Below are 20,326 nucleotides of genomic sequence, written 5' to 3' on the forward strand. Positions count from 1 at the left end.
TAAGCTTAAACAATTATTCTCATCTATTACTAATAACTTACAGATTCGAGGAAACATTTCTTCTTTAGTCAATTATTATTAAGAAATGTTTCAGAGAGTGGTCTACCATTCATTTCTTATGAAAATAAAGTAATTTATATTGAAGAGTGTAATAATATAAACTTTTATGATAAAGATAATAGAATAAGATCTCCTTTGGATTACATAAATATTTCTGTTGATAAATTTAAGAAAATGGAACAAAATGTAATTTATTTACCTGATGTACCTTTAAGTATACTCAACAAGGAATTTTTATTATAAGAAGATTTTGGAATCTTTATAAAGAAAATGAATTAAAGAATTCAGTTCTTATTAAGAAAGAATATGCAAACACTTAAAGTATGCTCTTATTACAGTGTTAATTTCTTTGATGCTCAAAAAGAACCATTAGAAATGAATATTTTCAAAAATGGAAAACGTTTATTAGTACTAGCAACTGTTAGATATTTTGAAATAAAAGTTTATGGACTTGCAGTTGTTTCTCTTAGAGTTATAAATTTAAGTGTTTACAGATTTTCATCTGGACAAATTAGATGGAAGCCAGGATCAATTGGATTCATTCTGATGATGGTAAAATTTTCATTGAAAGTGGAATAGGCAAGCCATACGGTCCACCTTATGGAATTAGTGAATATGAGTCTCATATTTTTGGATTCGGTTATGGCTCCTTCACAAAAGAAATCTTTTTTACAAGAGATGGAATTAAGTTGCCATCTCTTAGAATCAGCTGGAGTTCTATTGGACTTGGATTAGCTGTAAAAAATTTTTATAAAATTGAATTAAATTATGGTCAATCCGAATTCTTCTTTGATTTATTTGAATACATGGAATCTAATGGTTATTTACACCTAAATGTTCCACATGAATAAATTACTTAAAAATAGGCGTAAATTTCTTTATTATGTTTTTTTATCTTTTTTATGTATCTAAGAATCTTTTTTTAAATAAGTTGATCATTAAACTAATGAATAGATATCTGAATAAAGAAATTAAAAAGTATTAGTAAATATTATAAAATGAAAGACTTATCTGATGAATTTAACAAGACTCTTCTTATAAAATCTTAATTGTTCAATTTATTATTAAGTTGAAGGTACTATTCTTTCAATAAAATAATACTCGTCTTTGTTTACAACAAAATAAAACATTTTTTTCTATTTTTACTGAGATATCATATCATTTGTAAAACAATAAACTCTTTTTTTGTTCTGAATATTGATTATTGTTTAATGTTAGGTATTGTAAAGATGTAAGTATTTCATGTAATCGTATTTTTTTATAAAAATAGTTAAAATTTCTTTTATTTCAAAAAGTATGTATAAACTCTTTTAAATTGAATATTTAAAAATTACATTGTTGAGTTTTTGATCCGATCTTTCTTTTTGTTACTTTCTTTTAATTGATTATTTTTTTATTACTGTTTTTCTTCACTCTTAATGAGAAGTGTTTACAAAAAAACAAACAATGAACCAAATAAGTAAATAATAATAGAGATAAATTATAATGGTAATGAGTATGAGGAAATTAATTAATTAATTAAGATATTATTTTGATAGTTCTATCAATTGTATTTAGTTATGTTTGTTTCTTTGTTATTTATTTATGTTTTATTTGTTATTTATTTTATGTTTTAATTTTTTCTGTATTGAATATTTATTTATTATATTTTATTATTGATTTAATGTATTTTATTATTGATTTTATTTATTATTTTATTGATTTTTGTTATTTTTATTTATAATTTATTATTTATATTTGTTATATTATTATTTATATTATTATTATGTTTATTATTATAGTTTTGTATTTATATTTGTTTATTATTCTTATTTGTTTCTTGTATTTTGTTTTATTGTGTGTTTAATGATTTATTGTTATATTTCTTTATTTATATTTTATTTATTAATAAAGATAATAAATGTATTTGTTATTATTTTATCTTTAATAGTTTATTTAATCATTTTAATATTTTATATTTATTTAATATTGTTTATTTTGTATTTTAATTAAATAGAAATATATTTTAATAATGATTAAATCAATGATATATTAAAATAGTTTTATTTACATATTTTGAATCATTATATTTTCTAAAATATTTATTTATTTATATTTATGAATGATTATTTATCATCACTTATTTTGAATTTTAATATTAATTTATATTTTATAAATTTGATTTATTACAATATTTATCTTTAATCTTTTATTTTATCTTTTATTATTATTAACTTGTTTAAATGTTTATTTCTTTTTATTTATTATTTCAATTTTGAAAATCTTGAATCATTATAATCAAATCAAATATAAGAATAAACAAAAAGAATAATAAACAAATAAAATATTAATCAAATAAACACTATAATAATGATAAAAATCATTTAAACATTATATCAAATCATTTATTAATTAACATTATATAATAATTTTAATATATCAATTCATTCTTAATTTAAATACCATAAATAATATAAAATCTTAACAAATATAAATTATTTAATTATTTATTATAAAGAAGAACATGTTATTCAATAATAATGTTAATAACTTATTATTTTCTTTGATATGAAAAACATTAGTTAAAATTTTAATAAACAAAAACAAATAAACCATGTAAAAATTATTAAAAAAACATTACACATAATTAAAAATAATAAAATAACAATTAACGTGTATCACTTGACTATAACTCAGCCCAATACTTATTAATTTAATGATTATTATGATAACATTTTTTTTATTCAATGGCATAAAATATTTTTGTTATTTAAAAAAAATAAATTAGAATAAAATATAAAGATAGTTTTGAAATATCATTATTTATGAACTGTAAATATTATTACAACCAATATTTAAGAATCCATTCTTCTATTGAAGTAATATCTACATTATTAGCTAACTCTATTAATTTATCAACTTGGTTGTTACAGTCCAAATCAAGATTGTTTGGTAATATTGGATCAAATCTCATATACCGTTCTCCTAAAAACCCTTTTGCAACATCATCTGCCATAGACTTTCTACTCCACAAGAAGCCATCAATACATAATGGTAAAAGTTGCAATAGTCCAACATCAGTATATTTATTACTATCCATATAATTAATTGGTGGTCTTCCTGATGAAATTGAAAGGCATACAGTATTATCTATATCTATTCCAAGCCCTCTTTCCCCAAACATATAGGGAAAAGCACAAACGCATGGGTTATTTTCAAAAATTCCACCATCAGCATATCCTTGATATGGTGGATAATAACCAACAGCAGCTGCTGAACGTAAGCACGCATCACTAATTTTACAATCATATCCTGGAATAAAATTATTGAAAACACAAGCCTTACAACATCTATTTGGGTCATTTTCTCCAGAATCAAATTGAAAAGCATTGATTAAAATATAACGTTGGATATCACTTAATTTTTTTTCTCCATAAGTCATTTGAGCAACTTTAATAAGATATTTATTAGAATACATTGACTCCATGTATCCTCGTGATTTCTTTTCAAAACTGTGCTTACACATTTCAATCATCAATTTTTTAATGTCTTTTGGATGAATTCCAAGAGCCAAATCAGCACAAATGAAACTTGATGCTGATACCCCACAAAATAAATTTACTTCTTCTAGTAATGTTGGAAATTTTTCTACAAGTCTTGAAAAAATAATTGCTTGAAGAATGCATTTAATTCCTCCTCCATCAATAGAAATCATTCTAAATTTCTTTTTTCTATTAAAAGAGTCAATAGAGTTATGCATTTTATCATTAATTTTAATACTTTCTAATAATATTTGATATTCTTCTTCTTTTGTCAATGTTTTTACAACTTCTTTCTTTTTAAAAAAGCTACTTAATAAGGAAGAATAATAAGTATTATTAGTATTTTCTTTTACTTGTTGGACATCACCTTTGTCAATAACTTCTACACTGGATGGAGATCTTTCAGTAGTATTATCAATATTGTTTCCATTAGTTTTTTCAGAAATGTTTTGTTGAGTAATTATAGGAGAATCAGTTTTAATTTGACACTCTTCAGATTTTGATGAAAGAATAATTTTTTTCTGTTCTACTTCTTTTTCTTTTATTTTTGCCTTAACAAATTGAATCGTTTCTATTTGATTGGTAGTACAATAAAGAGCATAATCTAGAAGGTGTTGGTTATCATTTGTAGTTTGATTTAATGGAGCTCCATTATCGAGTAATAATTGTGCAAATTTAATATTTCCTTTCTCAATTGATAGATGAAGAGGACTTTCTCCTAATGCATTTTTTCTTTTAATAAATAAGGGATATTCTTCAATTACTCTCTTACTTAATAACTCTATTAAGTCATCAACTTTACAACATGAAAGATAATGAAGTATATTATTTTCAAAAGAGTCAACAATATCTAACCTACAATCTCCAACAGATAATAACAACACAATTACATCTAAACTTTGATTTAGTAAACAACTCATTAATGGAGTTCTCCCATGTATGTCCTGACAAGTTAATTTTGAAGGACTATAATTTAATAATAATTCTACAAGTTCTTTATTGTTTGTTTCACAACCAAAAAAAATCAGTCTATCATAAAACTTACTCTTTTTTAACTCTTCAAGTACTTCTTTTTTATTAAGTTCTTTTAACACATCACTATTCTTATTAATAACTTGTTGATATAAATTAAGGTAATTTGACATGATCCAAATTTCCTTATAAATGCTGTTTTTGAGTTTTTTTTCTATCTCTCTTTTTTTAGATTTAAAGTACCAAACAAAAAAATTGCATTTACGTATTCTTAATTATTTATTTTGTTTCACTTGTTGTTGTTTCTTTTATTTTTTCTTTTACCTCTTCTTTTTTGACTTCAATTTGTTTTTTGATTTCTTCTTTTATATTAGCTTTAACTTCTTTTTTTATATCTTTCTTAATTTCTTTTGTACTCTCTTTTATTCCTTCTTTAGTAGCTTCTTTTACACCTGCCTTAATTGCCTTTTTAACTCTTTTATTTAAATGATTTTTTTTATTTTTTTTATCATGAAACTCTTTATGAAATCCCTTTTTAAATCCTTTTTTCATTCCAACTTTCATTCCTTTCTTAATATCTTCTATTATTTTTTTCTTTTCTTCGTCTGATATTTTTTCAAGTCGTTCTTCAACAAATTTCATAATCTCAGCTTCTGTTCCTGTTAATTTGATTTTTTGTCCAGCAAATTCCCAGTCATACTCAAACTCTTCTTCATCACTACCTTCCTCGTACTCTTCCTCTTCATTTGTTTCTTCTTCGTTTGTTTCTTCTTCTGATAATGGTGGACTTGACTTAAACTCTTCTTCTTTATTCATAGAGTTACTATATTTATTATCTTAAATGCTTTAAAAGTTCTTACCACGTCAGATTGATTTTCAAAAAACAGTTTGAATAAAATAATATTACTTTTACGAAAGTAATATTACTTTGCTTATAATCACTCCAAATCCACTTTTAATATTTTTAGTACTTTTAAGTAAAAAACACAAATAATGAAATAAAATTTTTTTATTTTGATTTTTTAATCATTGTTAATACTTTCTCTCTTTTTTCAGTGAAATGTCTCATGGCTTGAGTACGGTTACGATAACATTTATAACAGTCAACAATAAGTGTTGTCATAAATCCCTTCATTTGGTAACCAGGAATAACATAATCAGATTGTGGGAGTGGAGTTTCTACAAAACAATCATTTCCTTTTTGAGCAACACGAACAAGATATCCATTTGTGTCTTGGGTAACAACAATTACAATATCATTTATTGAAAGAGAGTCAAGTTGTAGTGGTTGATTTCCTTCAACAAATAATAGTGTAACAATAGCATTTTCAAGTGTCATAGTTCTATCTTCTTTTCCCATTAATGGTGACACATAATAAGCAATTTCACACCAATCATTTTGGCAATAAAAATAATAATTTGTGCAACTTAGTTGACTTGTAATTTGTTGTAAACTACTTTCTTCAGTAACCTTCATAGCTGAAGAAAAACATGATAAAAACTTATCGAATGAATTTGGATATTTAGAATCTTCAACAACATTACAAATTGAATCAGTGTTAATATACCTAACACCAACTTCAAAGTAAGTTGGTGCATTTATTTCATCATATCTCCACATTAACGGTGCTTTACCTGATGGATCCATCAATTTATATTTTACATTAGAGGCTGATGCCTCCAATAAACTTGAAATAAATTGAGTATTATACTTTCCTTCTTTCAGAACTAACGATTTGTCAAATACTGACCTATATTCTCCTTTTTTTGTTTTTAATGTACACAATACTCCATCCTTAGGATCTAAACACTCTGGTGGATATGGGGCTCCTTTTTTAATTTCGCATATACTTAATATAACATTACCTAAAATTGAATCATAACCTAAATACATTTCTGCATCTTTCATATAAATAGACCATGGTCCATAAGGATGCAATAGAACACTTGTACTTTGATCACCAATTTTAAAGTGATAAGATTTGGTTACTACCTCAATGGCCTCACTTGAATTTCCTTTTGGAACAGGGATATAACCCCAAATACTTGTTTGAGGTGCTTTAACTTTATCCTCTTTATATAATTTAGTTTTTACACAACTTGGAGTAATATTAGGAATACTAGTTATTTCAGATGAGGATTTTATAGGAGATGCTTTTAATGTCATAGTTACATTTTCTTTGTTAGCAGCTAAAGCAGCACGTGAAGGAGGTGGTTGACTATATTTTGATTGAAGTTTTGAATCTTCATGAATTTGTAATAAATTTCTATAAGTCTCATCACAGTGCTCTTTTAAACTATAAACTCTTTCTTTATAAAACTCTTGTGTACTTACTTTAAAAGGATCAGAAAAACTTTCTGTCCTTTTTCTTTTTGGAATGGGATGCCATACTATTTCTTGTGTTTCAATAGCATGAAAATAAACAAAATGTAATTCAAGTGCTTTAACTATGAACTCTTCTTTCTTTTTCTTAATTATATTTGCCATTTCTTTATTTCTTAACGAAATTTTTTTGAATTTGTTGTTGGTATTCTTCTACAGCTAAATCAGGATGTTGGTTTTTTTTTACAACAGGATATGCATTTGGATTTGCATTGATAATGTTAATAGTTTTATTTAATTTTGTAGTTACTTGAGTGTAACAGTTTTGAAGGTCTTCATATTTTTTTTTTGTAGCCATCAACTCATCTCTTTTATCATTAAATATATGACCTATTAATTGATAAATAGTTCTATAGCAATCTAAATCCAATTCTTCAATATCCATCTTTCTACTTTGGTATTCTTTCTTTTCTCTCATTATTTCAATCTTTTTTGACCTTTCAATTGCATTCTTTAATTCTTGAGTGGTTGACATTTCTTTTTCTTTTTTGACTTTTAAGTTCTATTATATTTCTAAAAATATTATTTGTTGTTCTTTATTTTTAGTTTTTTTTTTCTTTGGGACGATGCCAAATCACTTTTTTATAATTTATAAATAAAATTGTTCTATATTTAAAATTTTTTTATAAAACGAAAAAAATACCAACATTTACATTTTATTCTTGTATTAATCATTCTGCTTCTCCAAAATATTTCATAACTGTTTTCTTTGTAACTAAATAATCTTTAAATGTATTTTCACTACCATACCTTTCTTCAAATTCTTTCCATCTATCCCAATATTCTTCATGTTCTTTAATACTACACCTTTTACTTCCAACAGAAAAAATTTCTCTTGCACCCCCAATGTCTTCTTGGTTTTCCAAATACTCAGCAAATGAAAGACATAATTTCCATTCATCTATTCTTCCAATTGAATTTAAACCTTCTAAATATACTTTTTTTGTTTCTTCAAATCCAAAGACTTCATCCACTTGTTGAGCATATCTGATCCACACTTCACACTTTTCTTCATTAAGTATTTCATTAACTTCTTTTTTATATAAATCGATAACTCTTTTAAATGAATTATTCTTTATTTCATATTCAATATATTGGTCATACATCTTCTTTTTCCATTCAATAGGTGCACTTTCAATAGCATTTTCAAAGAGATCTCTTGTTCTTTCTTTTTTCTTTTCTCCATACAATGAACACCATTCATTAATATATTGATTATACAACATCCCTTTTACTGGGTATTCGAAAATATCAATCCCTTTTTCGTAAATTCTCCATATATCATCTCCATTTCCTTTTTCTTTTCTTTCATTAATATACTCTATTAATTCTCTCCCTGTAATAATTTTTAATTCTATCATTTTTTCATAAATACTCCACTTCCCCATTATATTATGTGATATTTCTTCTATCTCAAGATATCCTTTCCAAATCATTCTTTCATTCTTTACTTTTGATTGTCTTAACGTTGCTTCTTCACATAATGCTCGTGCTTCATTTATATTATTATTTTTAATTTCATTTTTTATCATTTTATACCAAATTTCAGCTTCTTCTCCTTGTGTTAAATTATCTTCTTTTGCTTTTTTAAATAATTCTTTTGCTTCATTTCTTTTATTCCCTTTAAGGTACCATCCAATAAGTTCACTCCATAACTCATTTTTTTTTCCGTTAACTTCTTTTCCTCCATGGATTGTTTTAATTCCTTCTATTAATGTTTTAATACCACTTAAAACATCTCCATTTTTTACATAAAGTCTACCTCTTTCAATCCATTCTTTGACATTATACGGGTCTTTCTTAAGTAATACTAAATTCATTTGAATGCTTTGATTTCCAAGTACATACTCTTTTCTTTCTTCTATTACTTGTTTTTCTATTTCTTTTATTCCAGGTTTATTTATACAGTTATGTATAACCTGTTCATAACATTGTCTCACAATATAAAGATCTCTTAATGTAATCACCTCATCCATTGCTTCTTCTAATATTGCAATTCCTGTTTCTATTCTCCCTTCTTTTATTTCATACAAAGACATTCCAACCCATAAACTACCAGCGTCTTCAGGAAATTCCTGAATTCCTTTTTTCATTATATCTTGAATATCAATTCCTTTATCTTGAACAGTAAGACTTTCAAAAATATGAATCATAAAGTCATATTCTTCTTTCTTCATTCTAAATGAATGTAAACTAACATTTTGAATTAACAATTTTAATGCAAGAGGGTAATACCTTTCTCCTTTCTTTTTACAAATTTGAATATATTCTCCAATCATTCCCCTATCCAATAAAATATGTCTCAATACTAATTTCTCAAATAATAATGGCGTATCTAACGTAATCACAAATTTCATAACAACTTTCCAAAGTTCGTTGTGTTGACCAATTGGTAAAGATTGTAATGACCTATCAAATACTCTTCTCATTTGAGTTATTTCTCTATTTTCTATTAACCATTCAATATATAATTTCCATATGACTGGCATTTTATTCATATATACTAAACTCTCTTCAAATCCCTCATTTACACTCTTTCTAATCTCAGTATTAATTTCACTATTTCTTGCATTTGTAATAATGGTTTGAAGGTAATGATACCACAATTTATAACTTCCTGGTAATTCACTAAGTCAATGAGTCTTTTACTATTTTATGTAGAACTATCCACAAACTGTAATGCCCGTTGGAAAATAATTATTTTAGATTGAAAATGACTTTCATCAAAATACTCAACATAATTCCACCAAGTTTTAAATGATTGTGGATTTTGTTTTACATCAAATTCATAGATTGAAATATTCTTTTCTTCATTCATGTGATGATAAAATATTGTTTGCTAGTTTTAAGTTTCTTCTTCTTTTTTAAAAACAAAAAAAAAAACAAAAATAAAAATGTGTTATTTATGAACAACTTCTATTTGATAAAAGCAAATAATCACTCACAAAATACTTTAGTTGTTGTTGGAATTGAACTAATGACTCATCTTGTTTTAGTTCAATGTACTGAAGTAAATATTGATAGTATCTATTTTTTATTGCATCAGTCAGCGTTGTAGATAAGAAAGATGATACAACATTATAAAATGAAGAGTACTTAGAAGGTGAAGATGAAATAATAGAATAAAGTAATTCTGATAATACATCAAAACTGTGCATTGACGATATGAGTACTTTAATAAATGTATTTAAAAATGATGGTAAAGAAGAACAGAATGAAGTGAGAGAAAATAAAGAAATAGTTTTATTTAATGTAAGTAATCTTTTTGAAATAATTTGAACCATTTCAATGTCGGAAGATTGTATCCCTTTTTCAATAAGTTTAGAAGCAATTTCGGAGAACTCTGGAAAATCGTCAATGTTTTTATAAAATACTTGAATTACATCAAAAAGAATATTAAATCCTTCTCTAAATACTTCTGAGCCAATAGTATATTCTGAAAGAATATTTGCAATATCATTTAAACAGAATAAAAAAGCTAAGAAAGTAGTATCTGAAAAAGTTTTAGAAGGAGAATCCCCATATATAGAACTCCATACTAAAATAAATTTAGAAAGTAATTGTATGAACATACATATAACATTAATTTTTAATTGGTTTGAAGATGTTACTATTTCAAGTGTATGACCAGAAAAAATATTCATATACTTTTGTAAAACTATTGAAATAATTTCTTCTTTTAAGGTATTTGTTAATTTCATAAAACAACAACTTATCATTCTAGTTATAATATTTAATGTATCATCACTAAATTGTAAAATTTCTGAGAGTTCAATTGTTCCAATTAATGTATTAATATGTACACTTATCATTTCTTTTTGAATTGCATTAAGATTAATTGCTTCATTAATAAATGTAATGATAATGAGACATAAGTGTTTAATAAGAGATTGGTCTTTATTTTTGATTGAATTTAACAATGGTTGAATACATAAATTATTGAAAACATTTTGAAAAGTTATTTGAATGAAATAAGATTGAGTATTATTTGATTCTGTAAAACTTAGAAGAGTATTTAAGAATTGTGATATTGCTTCTATTTGAGTAAAACCTTGAAAATGAGAAAAAAAATGTAATGGTTGTTGATGAATTGATAAAGTAAATGGAAATTGTAAACATTGTATACCAATTGTTTGAATAAAGCAAAATGTTGTTTTAATAAAGAATATTGAAACATTAGAAGATGAGCATTTTTGGCTTGTTAATATTAGTTTTTGAATATAATTATTTGCCCATTGATCAAGTTGGTTAGAATATATTAATGAAACACAAATATAAAAACTTTCAAGGACAGTTAATAATTGTTCTATTAATTCCTTTAAAATAACTGAATCTTTTTCTTGTTGTAAATAATTTAATATTTCAAAAAATGGATTATATAATGATAATAACTCTTGAAAAGGTAATGAATGAATAACATATTTTGGTTGGAGAAATATAAAGAAATAACATAATGATGCTAAATCAACTAATTCCATTTCATTTAGTCTTTTTGAGTGTTTTAAAAGAATAATAGAAGATATTTGATTTAAAGATTGCTGAATTTGACTAATAACTATTTGAGGGTCATTTAAAAATATAATTTCTAATGTATTAATATTTAAATTAAGAACTCTTTTATATTGACTTTCATTTGGTCCATTAGAGGAGAAGTCAATACAGTTCATTTGATGATTAATTGAATGATATGATGAATATATAATTAATTGAATTAATTGAATAATAAGTTGTGAAGAATTTTCAATTTTAAATACATTAGAAATACATGGTAGTTTTAAAATTGTATAAATTACTTCTATCTCATGATGAAGAATATCAATTTTATTTATATTAAGTTGGTAATAATTTAATAAATTTTCAATAATAAAATAAATCATTTCTTGATTTAACATTAATCCAACAGAATTAATAAATGTTAAAAGAACAATAAGAGCTTTATCATCACCTGATTTTAAGAAAATTTGAATAATGTCTAAAAATAATGGAATAACTTCTTTAGTAATGTTTTTATTTGAAATTAAATCATTAACACAGTCAAAGATATCATCTTGAAGTTGTTTATATTTAATAAATAACTCTCTTAATCCAGGTATTAACATTGTATTTAAAACACATTTCATATCAATATATTGTGCTATTAATTTAATTGATACAATAGAATTTTGTGGAGACACTGAAATCATTTTAATTAAAAATTGAATAATTTCAAATCCATTTCTTTTCAATGAATTTTTTATAATAAAAAGTTGTTTAATTAATATATTTTGTTTAACTTTTGTAGAATTAAGGTCTTCTAATAATAATTGAAATAATAAAACAATTAATGGTTGATATTTAATGTCTTTTATTAGTGATAAATAAATAGAAAGTATTGAATCATTTTCATTTAACCTTCTACAAATTATTCCATTAAAACATTCTCCAATTTTCACACAAAGTAAACGTTGATTTAATTTATACACTTGTTTTAATGAATTATTTAATAAATTTAATAAAACAATTAGTTGTGCGTCATTATTATCAAATAAATAAATCCAATGTTTTATAATTTGAAGTGAAAATAAAATAACTTCTAATCGTTCTGTAGAGTAATTATTTAGTATATTACAGGCCCATTGAAATCCATTTATTGAAGAGACAACGTCAAACGCTTTTCTTCTAATTTCAACCGAATTATTTCCAGAATATAAATCAATTGCAATACCTTCCATAAGAAGAATAGATCTAAAATCTTAAAAGTCTTTTGAAAAAGAAAATAAAAAAAATATTAGCAAGTTTCTTTATTTCAATTTTCATTTTCCTTCTTATTAACAAAACACTTCTAACTTTATTTGAATGGTTTTAATAAAAGTACAAGAAAGAAATAATAGAGTAATACTTTCAAAGAATTTAATTCATGAAAATGATTTGTGATTTAATAAATAATATAATAAAATAAAACGATTAATGATATTTAATTAAAAAATAAAAGAGTAAATAAACAGTTATTAAAATAAAGATTTTTTCTTTTTTTCTGTTAAACAAAAATAATAGAAAAAGAACTTTATTTTAAATTGTTTATTTATTTGTTTAATGGAAAATATTATTCAACAACAATTTATTAACTATACTCAACTACTTTCTATTATTGATTCAGGTAAATTTCAAGAACAACTTGCTAAATGGTATTTACAAATAATTGAAAGTGGTGTAATTTCATTTGTAACCCAAGAAGGTGTTAAAACATCAATTATTGGAAAAGACTATAACACAAGACCAAATGACTTAAATGAAATTAAAAGAAATTGTGATATATTTGACAAATTATTAGATCCTAAGAATGAAGATAAAATAAGAAATAACTTAATTATTCCAATTACATCAATTATTTATCCTTTAATAAAACAAGTATTATTAATATTCAGATACATCTTATTGTTTGTTGTTTTTCTTTCTTTTATTTTCAATTCATTTATAAAGTATATTAAAATTTTTAGAATTGAATTCAATATTCCATTAAATCAACCATTAAATTTAACTACAACAAATTCTTTCCAACAAAAAGTGATTGGAGATTATTTGTATTTACTCTCTTTAATGGATGAAACTAAAGTTAAAAAAGGAAAAACTGGGGTTGATGTTGTTACATTTGTTGGTTTAATTTATAATTGTCTTATACGGATGACTTGTGAATGTAAAACTAGTTATAAACACTGGTCACAATAAATTAATTTCTTTACAATTCTGTCTATTTTCTTTTGAAAATAAAATTAATTTAGATAAATATTTTATTTATTAATTTTTCATAAAAAACGTTGAAAATAAACTTCCTTAATTAATTTGATATTTTAAATTGTTCTACTTTCTTCTTTACATTTTTGTATTTCTCCTTTTCTATTACAACCTCTTCTTTTTATCTTCACAAATATATTTTTATTCATAGTACTAATACATTGAATGTCATAGTTAAATAAGTGAGAATACTATTAATTATTTTACTTAATTTCTTTATATTAAATTAAAATTTATTTTCTTGAGTATTAACTATATACGTTAAAGAATTGTTATTAAACTTATTTCCATTTTTTTTTCTTATTCTAATTTATAAACCAAAAGATTGTATATTAATATTAGTCAAATTATAATTTGTTTGTGCTAATATAACTCATCTGATAATTACACCATTAACCCAATTTCTAAAAAAAATATATTGGTAATTTTAATGAATAAAATGACACTTATATGAAGTGCATTATTTTAAATTCTATTGACAATAAATAATATTATTTATATATCTTCTTGATGACTTTTATTCATTCTAAATCTATTTTTGTATTAAATCACTTTTTGACTTTTGACCATTAATAAATATATATTTTGTCTTTTTTATGTATTTATTTTTTTCTTCTAGACAAAGATGAGTAAACTCTCCATTCTTGTATAAGGTATTATCAAATGTACTTAATACTATCTTTACAAAACTCTTATTAATCTATAATTACTTTTTTAAATACCATAAGGTTATAACCAAAAATATAATTTTATATAAATATTTTAATGAACAAAATAGACCGAATACCACCAACTAATGATATTTTAATTATACATTGATTTACTGAATACTCTGTTTTTATTTTATTGTAAAACTTTATTTCAATTAATAACAAATAATTTTACTCTTTCTTAACTTTTTTCCGTAATTTCAATTTAATGATGAACACTTAATCACTGTATTATTTCTAAAATATTATTTTGATATCAAAATTTATTATTATAAATTTTTATTATAACTCTTTTTATTCTTCTTCCCTTGAATAATTATTTCGTAGTCAAATCAGTTTCATTACCAATTAAATTTGATTAGACTCAATAAATGATAATTTAACAAAAAAATTATGTTAATACAAATGGACAATAGAGCATTTATAAATAAAGTAATTGTATTTTGTTAATAAAATTTATTAAAAGTTTTTTGCACATCAATATATTTCAAATAACTAGCTTATTATTGATTTGATTTACAATACTAAATCTGTACCTTACTACTAATTTTTTTAATTAATCGAAAAGTAATTTATAAATAATTTTAACAAATAACTAATTCAATAAACAAACTTTTTTCTTTATTAATTTTCAATTGAATTGAAATGAATGAAAGAGTATTATTGATCTTAATTTTATCTTTACAACTTTTTGTTAAGAAAAGAATAAAAAGAATTCAAAAAATATATTCATTCAAGAAAAGATAAATTAAGAATAATAAAGTATTTATTTTAAATCGTTCATTTCTTTAACAAGTTAAAAAAAAAAGAAATAAAATTCATAAAAATTTTATTCAAAATTAAGTAATTTTTCCACATATCCTTGATATAAAGGAAGAAGTAATTTACCATCAGAATCAAATACTTTATTAACTTCGATTTCAATGTTGTGTTCTTTTTGATTTTTACACATTGTTAATTTAAAATATGGAGTATAAGGAATCATCGCACTATAAAATATTGCTTTAGGTTTCTTAATTGCAACAGCAAAACCTTTATGTCTAAACCACATAATGTAAGTTAAATACCCATCAACAATAATGTAAATAACAATTATTGAAACGATATGCCAATATGATTCAGGCCATGGCTTTGGATACCACCACGCAAGTGCCCCTAAAAGAGAACAAATAATTGAACAAATAATAATAGTATTTGAATACCAATAATCAATATCATATTTTAATTGAGATTTAAGAATTTCTTCTAATCCCAAATCCAATACTTTCTTTAATTCAACTGGATTATATAATGAAACTTTTGGAACAGCTAACTTGGTTTTTTCCATTTACTTTTATAATTTAAAGTTCAGAACTAAGATCTTTTAAATATGAGTGAAGAACCAAGTATTCAATGTGAAAGTATGCACCATACAGCTCCTAAACCAGGTAAAAAAAACTTTGGTAATTTAGCACGAAGTGCACAAACACAAGGTGTTCAACAAAAACGACTAGGTAGAATTCAAACAAATAGACAATATTTTGACTCAGCTGAATATTCACTACATAAAGTAGCACAAAAGAAAGAAGAAGAGGAAGAAGAAAAAGAGAATAAAGAAAATAAAGAAGAAAAATAAAATTATTTAAATTATATTACTTTTTTAAAACTTCTTATACATTTAAAAGAAAAATAAAGTTATTATTAAATTAATTAAAACAAAAGTAAATTAATTTAAATGATATTCTATTTTGTAACATTGATTTATATGACTAAATTGAATTATTATATCAAGATTTCTTGGATTTTTAGAATTAGCATGACAAGTATACAATCCTTTAATTTGATCACCTAATTTACATTTTAATGGAGTTTTTAAAAAAAATAAAGTTTGTTTCCAATGAGTTGGTTGACCTGGTTTTGTTGTTAAATGAGCTTTTCCATAAAAAAGACAATCAAAATAACAACAAAATCCACAAACCTGAGTATTTTGAATAATTTCTATTGTAAAAGGACTTGTAAAATTAACATCATTTACTTTCATTGTTAACATATTAAAATCAGCAATAATACAATGAGTTGAAACAACTCGTGAAGGACTAATATTTTGAATTGAAGGTTCAACTATACAAACATCATCAATGATATTTAAATTTCCATATATTTCAATAAAACTCTTCTTTCTTAAAATAAATTCATCATCACCTTGAATTGCAGTTATAAATAATCTACATTGATTTGGTAAAATAATTCCATTTGGTTTAAGAAATCTTCTAGCTGTGATTACACTTGCTAACATTCCTTCAAACAATAAATTATATCCCATCCATTCACTAACTATTACATCTACTTTTTCTGCAAGAAATACTTTTTCAACTTGTTCTTTTATAACTGTAATAACGTCTTTAAATCCATTTTGTTCTACAATATATCTTGCGTAATGTGCAATATCACTCATATCAATCGCATAAACTCGTTTTGCTCCTGCTGTTGCTGCAAATAATGACAATATTCCTGTTCCACAACCCACATCAACAACTATTTTTCCTCTACAAAAACATTCAATTGCTTTTTTATAAGTTTGTGTACGATGTTCGTCTTGAATCATTTCTTCATGAATATTGACATGAGCATAACTATTCCAATAATATTTAGAATCACAACTTACTATAAGTTGTTCCATTGACATAACCTTAAATAATAAAACTTTTTCCTGAAACCCTATAAAACGAAAAATTCAATTAGATTCAAATTCCATTACTTTAGTCACATCAAATGGTCCAAAATCAATTCCGTTTCTCTTCTGTTTAATAACTTCAATATTTTTATTCAATTTTTGAATGAAGGTATTAATTTTATTATTTAAAACAACAATTTTACATTGTTTAGTTATTTTTTTTAATGAACTAATACATTGACATGCAAGTTCTGGAAGTGCAATTGATTTATTGAAGATATTAAAATAATTGGTTAATTCTTTAATAAGTGCATTTGTTGCTGAAACTATAAAGTCTGCGTTTCGAGTTTCTTCTTTTGATATTTGAAGAGAATATGAAAAATCAATTTCTTCATATTCTTTTTTACTTTTCTTTGATGAGTTTTGTTCTGTTGATGAAGGTTTTGGTTTAACTTGAGATAGTTGTTCAAATGCAACAAGTATAGGTGGAATTGGTGAAACAAAGAGTTTTTCAGAAACAACTGAATTTAAAATTTGAATAAAATGAAGAACAACTGGAAAATGTGTTATTCCTTTAACAAAATTTAATAATCCACACAATAATTGACAAAATGGATGATATAATTGAGTTACTTTTTCATCTACATTTGCTTTTAAACAAATTGCAATAATTTCAAATGTTTTAATACATCCAAATGAACAAACACTTTTAAATGAATTTAAATCAGTATTACAATTTTTTGTTGAAAGAGCAATATTTCTAATATATTCAAATAAAATATTATAAGTTGCTTTCATATTAAATAAACTTATTTTCTTTATAAATTGTTGTGATTCATTAAATAATTCAGAAGTATTTCTTGAAAATTGTTTACAACTTTTCATATAATTTCCAAAAATAATTCTTAAACTTTTTTCCATTCGAATTTCATCTTTTCTTGATGCTTTAATTACTGCAGTCATTGTTTCTATTGCAATACTTCTTAATGTACTTTTATAATTAAATGCAAATATTGATAATGAACTTATACATTTAGAATAACTATCTGATATAGCATATTTATCTGAGTTTTCTTTAATAATATCAATAAATACATGAAGAATTGTTGGTTCATCAATATGTTTTAAAGCAAGAACAACTCCTCTCATATAAATCTTAAACATCCCTTTTTTATTTTTAATTAATTTTGGTAATTCATCAACAGCAAATGTCATAATTGCTTCATAATCTGATGCTGTTTCAATTCGTTTTTCTTGAACTGCATCAACAAAAAGAAGAACACATTGTAATAATGCTGAGTCATTTCCTTTTTTGGCATTTTCAATAACTTGTTGTGTACTAGCTAAATCTCCTTGCTCTTCAGTGTCTGGCATTGTCCAACCCATTTCTTCATCATTTGCTTCTTCTTCTTCTTGGAAAATTGTTGGGTCATTTTTTAACATAAATTCATAAAAATCTGGGTCTTTTTCTTTTAATTCTTCTAACTTATTTTTGTCAAACATTTCCCCTTCATTAACACTTTCATTTTCATCACCATCATCAAATTCTTTAACATCAAGTTCAGGTTGATTTCTCTTTGGCATTAGGTTTTAAAATTCTTTTTTCCTTTTTAAGATTTTTTTTTATAGTTAAGTTAATAATAAAATTAATAAAAAATAGTTTTTTCTTTTTTTTTGTTTTAGAAAGATAACTCGATGATGTTAGAAGACCAATGTCTTTTGATAATGATTCATTAGAAATTGATCTATTTGCTCCAGTCCTTCGAGGACAAGATAGTATATTAAAAAGGTGTTGGTATAAAAAACGTCCTACTATACTAAAAATATATAATAAAGATATGCAATCATATTTTAATGAAATAGAAGAACTTTGTTCTTTAGTTATTAAAATAAAATCAGAATTTATTGTTGAATTAATTGGAGTAGAACGTCGTAAAGAAATTAGAATATTATTTGAGTATTGTGATATGGGAACATTTGATCAATTCATACCTTCATGTAGTGAGGCGTTTAGAATTAAAATTTTAGAAGACGTTATTAAGGCATTAAAGATTATTCATAATGTTAATATTATAGCAGGTGAATTACAACCATCGAAAATATTCATTACATCTCTTGATATTACCAAAACAAGTAATTGTAAATTATCTATTTATGGAAGGCATAAACGGTTAGACTTAAAAAAAATGTCATTAAATGAAATACAACGATCACTTGTTTATAGAGCACCAGAGGTATTAACAAATGTATCATTATCAAGACAATCAGACGTATTTAGTTTTGGAATATTAATGTATGAAACATTTTCAAAACAGCTACCTTATACCCACGACGATGGCTCATTTTCTGTTGAAGATATGATGAGAATCACTCAAGAAGCTGCATTAACTCGAAAACCAAAATTAAATGGAGTAATATGGGAAACAATAACTCAATGTTGTAAATATGAACCTTCAGAACGTATTTCATTAGATAAAGTCAATGAAGTTTTAGAAGAACAAGAACATTTAGCAACAAATTATGGAGAGGCATGTTGTGTACAACGAGAAATAGTCGATACTGACATTTTTAAAATAATTAATAAATATTTAATAGTGTTACAACAATGGACAGATATGGAAAATTTTAACATAATTTATAACAGTAATATTGATGGATTAAATGGAAAGTTAATTAGTTCAAAAATGATGGAGCATAAAAATTTAATGGTAATTATTCAAACAAAAGAAGGTCATGTATTTGGTTCATATTATGGTGGTTTTATCAATAGAATAAGAGATACTTCTTTTAATGTTGAAGATGATAATCAAAAATATCATTTTGCTTTTTCATTGATTAATCCACATAAAACAATTCCAATTAAAATGAAAAAAAGAAAGGAATATAGTGTTGCTTTCAGATTTAATGGACAAACAAAAGAAGTTATTTCTGTTCCTAGTTTCTTCTTCATTTTTTCTGATGCAACTTCTTACATTTCTACAAGTTTTGATGTTGCATATGAGCACATGTCTGGGTATGGTTTTGATCTGTTTTGTGAAGGTCAAGATTATTCTTCTCCTTATCGGGTTGGTTTTAATCTGATGACTTTGTATGTTATAGAATGGACTCCTAAGTGTTAGTTCTTTTTGTAAAAAGAAATCAAAAAACTAGAAGAAAGGAAGAAGAGAGATAAATAGAACCAAACCTAATAATGATAAAGTTTAAGCAATTTAAATAACTTTTAATCATTAAATTTTATTTGTTTCTATTTCATTAT

General features: G+C 23.9%; 11 protein-coding genes across 11 annotated transcripts, besides 40 other annotated features; 3 read left to right on the plus strand and 8 right to left on the minus strand.

Annotated features, from left to right (window-relative positions):
* Window positions 1-366: 366 nt before the first annotated feature.
* Window positions 367-911, plus strand: EDI_090960 (uncharacterized protein; the record flags this gene model as incomplete). Its single annotated transcript, XM_001736306.1, has 2 exons — window positions 367-519; window positions 576-911. The coding sequence occupies 2 exons, from the start codon at window positions 367-369 to the stop codon at window positions 909-911; spliced, it is 489 nt and encodes a 162-aa protein (XP_001736358.1).
* Window positions 799-830: a sequence feature (AT_rich).
* A 400-nt stretch (window positions 912-1,311) lies between the features above and the next one.
* Window positions 1,312-1,393: a sequence feature (AT_rich).
* Window positions 1,394-1,563: 170 nt separating this feature from the next.
* Window positions 1,564-1,593: a sequence feature (AT_rich).
* Window positions 1,594-1,634: 41 nt separating this feature from the next.
* Window positions 1,635-1,795: a microsatellite.
* A 5-nt stretch (window positions 1,796-1,800) lies between these two features.
* Window positions 1,801-1,943: a microsatellite.
* Window positions 1,853-2,038: a microsatellite.
* Window positions 2,039-2,040: 2 nt separating this feature from the next.
* Window positions 2,041-2,132: a sequence feature (AT_rich).
* A 6-nt stretch (window positions 2,133-2,138) lies between these two features.
* Window positions 2,139-2,309: a microsatellite.
* Window positions 2,310-2,335: 26 nt separating this feature from the next.
* Window positions 2,336-2,420: a microsatellite.
* A 22-nt stretch (window positions 2,421-2,442) lies between these two features.
* Window positions 2,443-2,704: a sequence feature (AT_rich).
* An 87-nt stretch (window positions 2,705-2,791) lies between these two features.
* Window positions 2,792-2,840: a sequence feature (AT_rich).
* Window positions 2,841-2,881: 41 nt separating this feature from the next.
* EDI_090970 (uncharacterized protein) lies at window positions 2,882-4,726 on the minus strand (the record flags this gene model as incomplete). The annotated part of the gene is made up of 1 exon (XM_001736307.1): window positions 2,882-4,726. The coding sequence occupies one exon, from the start codon at window positions 4,724-4,726 to the stop codon at window positions 2,882-2,884; it is 1,845 nt and encodes a 614-aa protein (XP_001736359.1).
* Window positions 4,727-4,828: 102 nt separating this feature from the next.
* Window positions 4,829-4,988: a microsatellite.
* EDI_090980 (uncharacterized protein) lies at window positions 4,833-5,369 on the minus strand (the record flags this gene model as incomplete). The annotated part of the gene is made up of 1 exon (XM_001736308.1): window positions 4,833-5,369. One exon carries the CDS (start codon window positions 5,367-5,369, stop codon window positions 4,833-4,835), a length of 537 nt encoding a protein of 178 aa, XP_001736360.1.
* Window positions 5,030-5,062: a sequence feature (AT_rich).
* Window positions 5,260-5,328: a microsatellite.
* A 172-nt stretch (window positions 5,370-5,541) lies between the features above and the next one.
* Window positions 5,542-5,580: a sequence feature (AT_rich).
* Window positions 5,563-7,041, minus strand: EDI_090990 (uncharacterized protein; the record flags this gene model as incomplete). The annotated part of the gene is made up of 1 exon (XM_001736309.1): window positions 5,563-7,041. One exon carries the CDS (start codon window positions 7,039-7,041, stop codon window positions 5,563-5,565), a length of 1,479 nt encoding a protein of 492 aa, XP_001736361.1.
* Window positions 7,042-7,045: 4 nt separating this feature from the next.
* Window positions 7,046-7,411, minus strand: EDI_091000 (uncharacterized protein; the record flags this gene model as incomplete). Its single annotated transcript, XM_001736310.1, has 1 exon — window positions 7,046-7,411. One exon carries the CDS (start codon window positions 7,409-7,411, stop codon window positions 7,046-7,048), a length of 366 nt encoding a protein of 121 aa, XP_001736362.1.
* A 103-nt stretch (window positions 7,412-7,514) lies between these two features.
* Window positions 7,515-7,567: a sequence feature (AT_rich).
* A 40-nt stretch (window positions 7,568-7,607) lies between these two features.
* EDI_091010 (uncharacterized protein) lies at window positions 7,608-12,647 on the minus strand (the record flags this gene model as incomplete). The annotated part of the gene is made up of 3 exons (XM_001736311.1): window positions 7,608-9,564; window positions 9,612-9,775; window positions 9,882-12,647. 3 exons carry the CDS (start codon window positions 12,645-12,647, stop codon window positions 7,608-7,610), a joined length of 4,887 nt encoding a protein of 1,628 aa, XP_001736363.1.
* Window positions 8,433-8,474: a sequence feature (AT_rich).
* Window positions 9,803-9,831: a microsatellite.
* Window positions 11,505-11,545: a sequence feature (AT_rich).
* Window positions 11,754-11,810: a sequence feature (AT_rich).
* Window positions 12,164-12,202: a sequence feature (AT_rich).
* Window positions 12,402-12,433: a sequence feature (AT_rich).
* Window positions 12,648-12,848: 201 nt separating the features above from the next.
* Window positions 12,849-13,003: a sequence feature (AT_rich).
* A 5-nt stretch (window positions 13,004-13,008) lies between these two features.
* EDI_091020 (uncharacterized protein) lies at window positions 13,009-13,641 on the plus strand (the record flags this gene model as incomplete). The annotated part of the gene is made up of 1 exon (XM_001736312.1): window positions 13,009-13,641. One exon carries the CDS (start codon window positions 13,009-13,011, stop codon window positions 13,639-13,641), a length of 633 nt encoding a protein of 210 aa, XP_001736364.1.
* A 35-nt stretch (window positions 13,642-13,676) lies between these two features.
* Window positions 13,677-13,728: a sequence feature (AT_rich).
* Window positions 13,729-13,899: 171 nt separating this feature from the next.
* Window positions 13,900-13,947: a sequence feature (AT_rich).
* A 240-nt stretch (window positions 13,948-14,187) lies between these two features.
* Window positions 14,188-14,210: a sequence feature (AT_rich).
* Window positions 14,211-14,275: 65 nt separating this feature from the next.
* Window positions 14,276-14,319: a sequence feature (AT_rich).
* A 125-nt stretch (window positions 14,320-14,444) lies between these two features.
* Window positions 14,445-14,474: a sequence feature (AT_rich).
* Window positions 14,475-14,542: 68 nt separating this feature from the next.
* Window positions 14,543-14,591: a sequence feature (AT_rich).
* Window positions 14,592-14,646: 55 nt separating this feature from the next.
* Window positions 14,647-14,705: a sequence feature (AT_rich).
* A 131-nt stretch (window positions 14,706-14,836) lies between these two features.
* Window positions 14,837-14,882: a sequence feature (AT_rich).
* A 79-nt stretch (window positions 14,883-14,961) lies between these two features.
* Window positions 14,962-15,049: a sequence feature (AT_rich).
* Window positions 15,050-15,213: 164 nt separating this feature from the next.
* Window positions 15,214-15,269: a sequence feature (AT_rich).
* On the minus strand, window positions 15,247-15,744 carry EDI_091030 (uncharacterized protein; the record flags this gene model as incomplete). The annotated part of the gene is made up of 1 exon (XM_001736313.1): window positions 15,247-15,744. One exon carries the CDS (start codon window positions 15,742-15,744, stop codon window positions 15,247-15,249), a length of 498 nt encoding a protein of 165 aa, XP_001736365.1.
* A 235-nt stretch (window positions 15,745-15,979) lies between these two features.
* Window positions 15,980-16,029: a microsatellite.
* Window positions 16,030-16,062: a sequence feature (AT_rich).
* A 21-nt stretch (window positions 16,063-16,083) lies between these two features.
* Window positions 16,084-16,178: a microsatellite.
* On the minus strand, window positions 16,123-17,082 carry EDI_091040 (protein arginine N-methyltransferase, putative; the record flags this gene model as incomplete). Its single annotated transcript, XM_001736314.1, has 1 exon — window positions 16,123-17,082. The coding sequence occupies one exon, from the start codon at window positions 17,080-17,082 to the stop codon at window positions 16,123-16,125; it is 960 nt and encodes a 319-aa protein (XP_001736366.1).
* Window positions 17,083-17,130: 48 nt separating this feature from the next.
* Window positions 17,131-18,654, minus strand: EDI_091050 (uncharacterized protein; the record flags this gene model as incomplete). Its single annotated transcript, XM_001736315.1, has 1 exon — window positions 17,131-18,654. One exon carries the CDS (start codon window positions 18,652-18,654, stop codon window positions 17,131-17,133), a length of 1,524 nt encoding a protein of 507 aa, XP_001736367.1.
* Window positions 17,241-17,261: a sequence feature (AT_rich).
* Window positions 18,238-18,259: a sequence feature (AT_rich).
* A 23-nt stretch (window positions 18,655-18,677) lies between the features above and the next one.
* Window positions 18,678-18,746: a sequence feature (AT_rich).
* Window positions 18,747-18,782: 36 nt separating this feature from the next.
* EDI_091060 (serine-threonine protein kinase, putative) lies at window positions 18,783-20,189 on the plus strand (the record flags this gene model as incomplete). The annotated part of the gene is made up of 1 exon (XM_001736316.1): window positions 18,783-20,189. The coding sequence occupies one exon, from the start codon at window positions 18,783-18,785 to the stop codon at window positions 20,187-20,189; it is 1,407 nt and encodes a 468-aa protein (XP_001736368.1).
* Window positions 19,635-19,664: a sequence feature (AT_rich).
* Window positions 20,190-20,326: the final 137 nt, after the last annotated feature.

Source organism: Entamoeba dispar, genomic scaffold (genome assembly GCF_000209125.1).
Source record: "Entamoeba dispar SAW760 scf_1105229459711 genomic scaffold, whole genome shotgun sequence".
Lineage (NCBI taxonomy): Eukaryota > Evosea > Mastigamoebida > Endamoebidae > Entamoeba > Entamoeba dispar.